General features: G+C 36.0%; 1 protein-coding gene across 6 annotated transcripts in view; it reads right to left on the reverse strand.

The window, feature by feature from the left end:
• Positions 1-1,749, reverse strand: part of sez6b (seizure related 6 homolog b) — a 185,525-nt gene extending 183,776 nt beyond the window's left edge. For 5 of the 6 annotated variants that reach the window (XM_016557060.1, XM_016557059.1, XM_016557056.1 and 2 more), the window contains exon 1: positions 1,483-1,749. In XM_016557060.1, coding sequence (XP_016412546.1) covers positions 1,483-1,565 — 83 coding nt within the window. In that variant the 5' untranslated portion in view covers positions 1,566-1,749. Of the gene's footprint in view, positions 1-1,480 lie in introns of all 6 variants that reach the window. The other variant, XM_016557057.1, reaches the window with a different exon arrangement.
• Positions 1,750-9,645: the final 7,896 nt, after the last annotated feature.

Genomic DNA, 9,645 nt, shown 5'->3' on the forward strand with positions numbered 1-9,645 from the left:
ACGGAAATTATGTATAGATTAAAAAATATAATTTGGTTGACATGCAGTTCTTATTTTTAAAGGAAAATGAAACCGAATAGAACATTTACGCAGAAAATTGAGTGCTGCGCATCTCTCATGGAGCAGCTCTTGACAAATAACACTGGATTATCCCTTGTATTGCTCGCAGAGCTTTTACAGTAAGACAAAAAAAAGAGTGAGGGGAATTTTCAGACAAAAGCTAAAAACAACACAGAGCTCTGAGGTAGTGTACAACAGCTTTCCGGAGTGAAAATGAAGTGCAACATGGACTACTCTGTGCCTTGAAAATGACTGTAGCAGGTTTCAGTGAGCAAAATGCATGGCTAGCATTTAGTGTTATATTATGCATGTATTGTATGATTTTTATGATGTTTTAAAAATGAACATGAACTTTGAAAAGCTCTGTACTGATATAATCCTCAAAACTAATGCAAATCCTGAGAAACTCATGTCAAATATCAACATCAGATATTACTGGCAAGAATGTAACATAGTCCCCTATGTTAAGTGACAAATATTTGATATGAAACATGAAAACTGTACAGAAGATGTCACTCACTTGTACTGTAAAGGAAATCAGGATGAAACAGGCCTACAGTTTATATTAGAAAAGACCAATTCAATTTTAAACTGTCATCTCCATAATTCTCATGTTCCAAACACTGTGCTTTAGTTAAACACCTTTTTGTGATTATATTGCTTTCTTTCTGTGACAATAAATTAAATAGTCGTCTAAGAGATTTAAATAAGAACACTTGTTAGAATTTTCCTTAAAATAAAATACATTTTACGATAACTTGTGAAGGTGCACATCACTGAAAGTACATTTCACTTCTAAATCAGTAAATAAATAATGTTTCTTAGTCTTAACACACTGTGATCTCCAAATTAAAAACCTGTTGAACCTCAAATTTTCCGGCTTGTTATTGATCACTTTAAAACACTGATCAGATAAATCTATAACCAAATATATGGCTTGTGTACTACTTTACATCACATTAAACTGAATGACAACTTACAGCCATTACACAAGAAAAATGGGAAATGAAAACGAGAGACTGAAACTTATAGATCTCTGGCTCGAATAAAAATAATACAATGCTGTAAATAAATACGAAAGAGAGTGGAGCGAACAGGAAATACACTGTCAGGCGCGGTGCTGTCCATCCTGTGCGTGCTTTATCACAATTACGCCGATGACTTTGTGACTTACGAGTGCATCTGTTCTGAAATGCGTGATGAGAGAACATTTCTGCTCGCGTGCAACCAAAGTATTAGTGGAACGTCTTAAATAAACCTCCTCGACACAAATCTGCTGGAGTTTTTTCTCCGCCAACAAATGTACAATACAGTGAGAAATGTGTCTACCCGTCGGGGTCTGTGGAGCTGCGCGTACCCTATTCCGCTAATCGCGTGGACAGCAGAACAAATGTTTAGAATTACAAATGTAAATCCTTACCTTGACCTCGTGCCATCCACACGCCAGCAAATACGGCCAGAATCAGAATGACCATGTTTGGTTTGTAATTTCTTGTCGAGTTCATGCTCGCGGCAGTGGGCTCCTATCACAGAATATGTCCTTGTATTAAAACACTTTCCGAATAATTAAAGAGGAGCAGGACGCAAACGTTCCGTGCCGTGAGGAACGAGGTCGCTGCGCGAGACGGGGAGCTCTGGTCAGATTTATAATTGTGAACGGAGGAGAGAGCCAGAGAATGTTCAATTTCTGTCAGCACCTCTCAGACTGAGTCGAGCCGTTTCAGTACCGCGGACAGCTCCTAGCGTCAGCAACTGGAACAACTTCAGGCTCCGCGCAAAGTTTGTACCGTACATAATCTAATAGTGCCCTCGATTAAATGGCTCGAGTATTACAATTTGTATTTCATTTCAACTGCTAACCTAAGAGAAAGGAAGAAGTGGTCGACCGTGCTCTATAAGACCAAAGTGCTCGGATTAAACAGGTTTAATTAAAGACAGGACGCAAACGTTCCGTGCCGTGAGGAACGAGGTCGCTGCGCGAGACGGGGAGCTCTGGTCAGATTTATAATTGTGAACGGAGGAGAGAGCCAGAGAATGTTCAATTTCTGTCAGCACCTCTCAGACTGAGTCGAGCCGTTTCAGTACCGCGGACAGCTCCTAGCGTCAGCAACTGGAACAACTTCAGGCTTCGCGCAAAGTTTGTACCGTACATAATCTAATAGTGCCCTCGATTAAATGGCTCGAGTATTACAATTTGTATTTCATTTCAACTGCTAACCTAAGAGAAAGGAAGAAGTGGTCGACCGTGCTCTATAAGACCAAAGTGCTCGGATTAAACAGGTTACTCTAGTGTGCACACCTACTGGACTAGTCAAAAATAGATTTTAAAAAAATGTAATTCCCCCAAACATAAATACATTTTTCATTTGAAATACGTGTTTTCTATAACAAAAGTCACATTGATATATTTTGTAGGGCATAGTGTAATAAATGCATGTGTGTAACTGTCTAGAGATTATAAAAAAGAAAAGCATTAAAGAGGCTGAAATATGGTGAAAGAGGTAGTCAAATGTTTTATTTTTATTTCTTAATATATAAAAAATTTATTAAAAATACTAATAAAATCAAATATTATCATTACTTAAACTAAAAATCCACTTCATTTTCATGGGACAAAAAAACCAATAGAGGTTATTGAAGAGTTCTTTTAAAATACACACACACCATTCAAAAGTTTAGGGGGGAAAAAAGCAAATACGGCCAGAATCAGAATGACCATGTTTGGTTTGTAATTTCTTGTCGAGTTCATGCTCGCGGCAGTGGGCTCCTATCACAGAATATGTCCTTGTATTAAAACACTTTCCGAATAATTAAAGAGGAGCAGGACGCAAACGTTCCGTGCCGTGAGGAACGAGGTCGCTGCGCGAGACGGGGAGCTCTGGTCAGATTTATAATTGTGAACGGAGGAGAGAGCCAGAGAATGTTCAATTTCTGTCAGCACCTCTCAGACTGAGTCGAGCCGTTTCAGTACCGCGGACAGCTCCTAGCGTCAGCAACTGGAACAACTTCAGGCTTCGCGCAAAGTTTGTACCGTACATAATCTAATAGTGCCCTCGATTAAATGGCTCGAGTATTACAATTTGTATTTCATTTCAACTGCTAACCTAAGAGAAAGGAAGAAGTGGTCGACCGTGCTCTATAAGACCAAAGTGCTCGGATTAAACAGGTTACTCTAGTGTGCACACCTACTGGACTAGTCAAAAATAGATTTTAAAAAAATTTAATTCCCCCAAACATAAATACATTTTTCATTTGAAATACGTGTTTTCTATAACAAAAGTCACATTGATATATTTTGTAGGGCATAGTGTAATAAATGCATGTGTGTAACTGTCTAGAGATTATAAAAAAGAAAAGCATTAAAGAGGCTGAAATATGGTGAAAGAGGTAGTCAAATGTTTTATTTTTATTTCTTAATATATAAAAAATTTATTAAAAATACTAATAAAATCAAATATTATCATTACTTAAACTAAAAATCCACTTCATTTTCATGGGACAAAAAAACCAATAGAGGTTATTGAAGAGTTCTTTTAAAATACACACACACCATTCAAAAGTTTAGGGGGGAAAAAATCTTACTGAGCCTAGACTTTTGAATGGTATATATATTTACTTGCTGTATACTACTGCTCTATTAAAGAAATTAACACTTTTATTCAGCAAGGATGCACTAAATTGATCAAAAGCAACAGTATAGACATTTATAATGTTGCAAAAGCTTTATATTTCAGATAAATGCTGTTTTTTTATACTACTGCTCTATTAAAGAAATTAACACTTTTATTCAGCAAGGATGCACTAAATTGATCAAAAGCAATAGTAAAAAAAAAAAACATTCATTATGTTATAAAACATATTTCAAACAAATGCTGTTCTTTTGAACTCTCCATTCATCAAAGAATACACAAAAAAGTATCAGGCTGATGATACACGGGGCAACTTTTTGAGCAATGTTGCCATCAATGGGCACCCAGGTGAGACACAGGGCCCACAACCGTTCTAAAGTATCCAGATAGAAATTTGTTACCCATTCTCAGTGGGAAAGTGCCCAAGCAACATTGCTCAAAAAAAAGTTGCTTGGCAAAATTGCTCAAAAAGTTGCCCCGTGTATCATCATCCACAAAACAGTTTCCACAAAAATATTAAGCAGCCCAACTGGCATTAATAATTGTCACACCAAATCAGCATATGAGAATGATTTCTGAAGGATCATTTGACACTGAAATGTTGCAATTCAGCTTTGCATTCATTACAGGAATGAATTACATTTTATTACATATTCAAACAGAAAACAGTGATTTTATTTGCAAAAACGTTTTTGGTCAAATAAATGTAGCCTTTGTAAGAATCTTTCAAAAACATAAAAAAAACTGACCTCAAACATTTGAATAATATATACCACATAGTTAAACCTTCTTATCGAACAGCAAGTTTAGTTTAGGTCAAACTGTGCAATTCTACCAAAAATCATGATGTTTGTGTTATATTCAAGACTCCATATATTTTGACCTTTCTATGAAAAGTCAGGTTTTGTTCAGGTCAGAAGGAGTAATAAACATCTTAAATGTTCATTATTTAAAGTAGAAATATTAATAAAAAATATATATTTTTCTTGAAAATATGTTTAAAAACTTTTTTAAATGGAGCATTTAAAGTGTAAGAAAACGGATTTTAGCATTTACCTGATGGTTACACAGCATGTTAGACCTGTCTCTAAACAATAACTTTCCAATTACAGCAATATCACAGCTATTTGCAACAGAGCTACTGTTAAACTTTTTTTGTTTTGCTGCATTCTTTCCCTCTGGAATTGGTCATTCTGGTGAATAAAAACATCTAATTAAGAGCAAACCGCCTCTGTTTATAGCGATAATTTAAAGGAATCTTGAGAGGAAAAAGGAAAAATGAAAATCTCAAAACTTGCCTCTCCTAAAAATTACCCATACAATGACCTGCTCATCAGTTCCCAGTATTTGCACTCCACAAAGAACTAAATGGTAAGGAAAAGAGCAACACTCATGAAATATACATGAGGTGAGACAGAGGACTTTGTGGCAATAATATAGAAATGTTAAGTGATGCCGCAGAGTCGAAGAGTTATGAACGTTAACCACCAAATGTTAATGCAGTCTTCATCTGCCGGTCATTATTAGAATTATAGGAAGCCATCATCACCTTTTCATTTCACCATATTTCCATCGGAGCCTGCTCATGTTTATGTGGAAATGTTCTCTGCCTCTCTGTGTAATAATTACTATTCCAAGCGCAATGGCGAGACTGAAACTGGTAATTATAATTGCACACTACAAAAATAAGAATGCTGAATTTACAACCTATTTAGACAAACTTAACAAGCAGGGAATGATTGATTTCTTGATTGAAGCAGTGTAGTCTTAACCAGCTACACTGTATTCTGTCTGTTTCAATGCAGATGCTTCACAAGAATGGGGTTATTCCCCTGAAGCTAGACTGGGCCGGGGTTCATTGAAGCATTAAGTTTGCCTGTGACTACCAGCAGTATCCTGAGGTTAAATCATCTCTGTGTGTCAATGCTTAAAGTGATATTTCAGCCAAAAATTAAAATTCTGGCATCTTTTAACCACCCTTATTTCTTTCCAAACCTGTATTGACTTTTTTTCTTCTGTGCAACACAAAGGAAGGTATTTTAAAGAAGTTTCAACAGTTTTTGTCCATAAAATAAAACTGAACAGGGTCCAAAACAACAACAGACCCCACTGACTTTAAACTGACGTATGCACAAAATGCTTCAAAATATATTCTCTTGCGTTACACTGAAGAAAAAAACATGCATATGCAGTGGTTTATACTTGTAGTTTGACTCTCTTGGTTCTTTTGGTCCTTTGGTTGGCTTTGCGCTCACGCTGTCATTTTTAACACTGAACCTAAAGATACAAAGCATAAGGTATAAATCTATGGTCATAACCTGATTGGACAGCTTATATGACTTGTATCTTGCAAATTTACCAAACATCTAAAACAATGCTGTGTGCTGGGCTAAATGCACTCATTGTATGTGTTTAAAAGTGTTATTTTTTCCAGCTTATAACACACCAAGAACTTATAAAATGTGTATAGGAGTCAAAACAGATCCAGCAATGTCTCCATTGCACACATATCTGCTGTAATGAGACAGCAGTTCTGACGCCTGTACCAAAATGTAATGGGCAGCAAAGCTCCTATGATAAAAAGAACCATGCTTGATCATTCTGTCCTCTTTAGGGTCACAACTTGTGACATCACGTCCTGTTTTGGGGTTGATTAGATGTCTTTGGTCTTTGGTTTTATACACATATCGGCTGAACCGCACCAGAGTTCATTTGGAAGCAGGCCAAGAACCACTTTTTCAGGGGATCTCAGTTTGCGTGTTTGATGCGCACCAAGATTAGGATGGCAGCATTCACTCTTATTCAAGTGAACCACACTAACAGAGCAACTGTACCAGAGTTTGTTTTAATCGAACACAACCTGCTAAGTGTAAAGCACACCCTTAGAAAGTATTACATTTGAATAAGAACTTACTACACAACTGTATAAAAAGTATGTTCTACTACATTATGAATGTGTGTACTGTAGTATGAGTGAATTTTAGACATACTACATCTACACTACATTTCCACATTAATTATGAACACTGAGAATTCATAATAACAAACTACAGTTTTCACGTACTGTTTTATAAAAATTTGGAAATTCAGATATACTACTCTTCACATACTATTTTATTTGGACACACTACTATTTTCATGTACTGTTTAATAAAAACTGCGAATTTGGACATACTACTCTTCATGTACTAATGTTTGTCTAATATATAATAGGGCAGTAGGCATATTTGAAGGTAGGGAAAATAATAGATTAAAAAGACATAACATGAATCACACCACAACACAAGAATTTACCATGCACACATAAAATGATCTAAATAATCCTGTCAGAACTGCAAGATAATATAGAGCAGTAAGAATCTTTTGCATGTTCTATTCATATAAAAGGTTTATCAGTGTAGTATTTCATTTATATGATTTGCTATGGAAAGCTCTTGAGGCATGTGCTGAAAAATAAAACCCACCTGCTGTATAAGCGTATAAGAATCAAAGTCATGTCCATATACTGAAAACTATTTAAAAGCCATATAAATTTATATTTTGCCTCCTGCTATAAATCAAGAACAGCAACATTTTGCATTTATCTAAATTAACTCGAAAGTCAAACACACCCACACTAATCTCCACTTTGGACTATAATGCATGCAAATTAAATATTAAGGTCATCAAAGGGAAGCAATTCTGGGCCGTCGCACGCAGCTGGAAGACAAGAAAAAGGTCAGGCTTTATGGGTTCTGGATGGCTTCATGGGAGCATCAAAGCAGCTCAGAGGTTTATATTATTCGTAACTGTTGAATGGGGTTTTATGTCCATGCTAGAGACTGTGAGCTTTATCAGAACGGAAAGTTACTCATCAAATGCACAAACTAGTGTGGGCAGCCTGTGACTTATTTAGCACAAGTGCGAGATGTGAGTTCTCTCTGCTCAGAAGTAATTGTCTTCGCCTGCTGTTTTCAAAAAGACTAATGGCAAGAAACAGTTAAGACTTCGTCCGTATTTCAGGACCTCAGTCATGCTACTTCGAGGAATTATGCTCAGGCTTGTTTTTGTAAAAAGCATGTCTGCTTCAAAGACGGTACAGTAACTTGTGTGTGTAATTTAGTTCTAATAGCTGGGTCACTTGTTTCATGGTGCAAAACAATATATCTTCCTTTCAAAAAGAATTCGCTTGCTTTTCGAGATTATAGCTAAACAAATTGGAGAGTTCAGGGTTTAAACGAGTTTAATAAGAGTCTTTTCTGCGCCGCTGAGCCAACCCAGATAGGATGTGGGCCTCATTTCCTGCCTGCTCATCGCCTGCCAATCACCCTGTCATTCAGTGGCAAGGTCTGAAAACAGCTTAAACACCTACTGTTTGCAAAGGAGACAAGCCTACACGAAAGGAATGAGAGACGCTTGACAATTCCCTTTTTCCGAACCGTAAATGTCTAAAAATCACAGATAAAAAAATGCAATAGATGCAAATCAAATTATTTAGAGAACAACTCGAGAGCTATTCTGACACAGATAGTGTATCTAGTTTCGTTCCTGTTCACCAAAGCTTGTCTCGACATGCTGGAAAAACAAAACCTTCATCATCCTTTTATCAGCCAGGCTGAGAAAGGCAATAATATACTTTCTACTTCAACCGTAATGAAATCTGTGTTTCTGATCTTGCCGAAATAATTGAGAACAGGATCTCGAACTGTCAATGCACCACGGTTCTATACAATCTTAGACGCCTGCGTTCACCGAGCAATCAACTCTCATCAAGCCTGACCACCAGATCTTTCTGTCGAAAGTCGACTGAGAGCAATTTAAATTATTTAAAAGGCACATCTTCAAACTCTTTCGGTTTATTTCATGCAAAAAGCAGAAATTTCTCTTCATGGTGCCCATACCACAAACTGAGCTGATCGCAAGCTTGTTCATGATGAGGTAATACACACCCGCACAAGCCATCTGGCAAAGCCACAAAACCAAATACAAACAACACCCTTGCAATTCAAGACCTTGTATTGTGCATTATAACACACAGTGTGATTCTTTGAATATTTGTTCTTTCTTTACGCCATGAGAAAATGGCCTGTTTCATTGTTTATGACACACAAGCCTGAGTGCATCTGCATTCTGTAAACTGCATTTATTGTCTTGTGGATCCTGAGGCTGATAGATGACTCACATCCAAAACATATGGAAATAATCATTTCAGTGGCTACTATCTAAATATGTATTCTAGTTAATTTTGTTATCATTTTACAAAAGACTTAAAAATAGTAAGCAAGGTTGTTTTGTTTTTTTATTGAAACTATTATAAATGGCACTGTACCATATGTATATCACAAATACATCTGCACTGAATTATTGCCATTAAACAAATTTCACATACTTGTATATTGTTCAAATATTAGTAAAGTAATAGTAAAAGACATTTATAATTATAATTAATTAAATTATGTTCTTTTAACTTTCTATTCACACACACACAAAAACCCACAAAAAATATTAAAGAAAATACAAAATAACGTTTTCAACATTAATAATAATTATAAATGTTTCTTGAGCAATAAATCAGCATGTTATAATGATTTCTGAAGAACTGGAGTAATGGCTGCTGAAAATTCACCTTTGCCACCACAGGAATAAATGACATTTTACAATATATTCAAATAGAAAATGGATATTTAAAATTGTAATATTATTTCACATTAGTACAGTTTTTATTGCATTTTTGATCAAATAAATGCAGCATTGGTGAGCAGTGTTGGGGGTAACGTATTACAAGTCACACGAGTTACGTAATCAGATTACTTTTTTAAGAACTAGTAAAGTAGCACATTCATTTTTAATGTAGAAGGAAATATCTAAGTTACTTTTTCAAATTTACTGTCCAAGTTACTGTATTGACTGACAGCTCTCATGTTGCCATGTTGAGAGAAATCGAGAGTAAGTGCAGAGGCGTTGTGTGCGCTGTGTG

Source organism: Sinocyclocheilus rhinocerous, unplaced genomic scaffold (assembly GCF_001515625.1).
Source record: "Sinocyclocheilus rhinocerous isolate Xijiao unplaced genomic scaffold, SAMN03320098_v1.1 scaffold166, whole genome shotgun sequence".
Classification (NCBI taxonomy): domain Eukaryota; kingdom Metazoa; phylum Chordata; class Actinopteri; order Cypriniformes; family Cyprinidae; genus Sinocyclocheilus; species Sinocyclocheilus rhinocerous.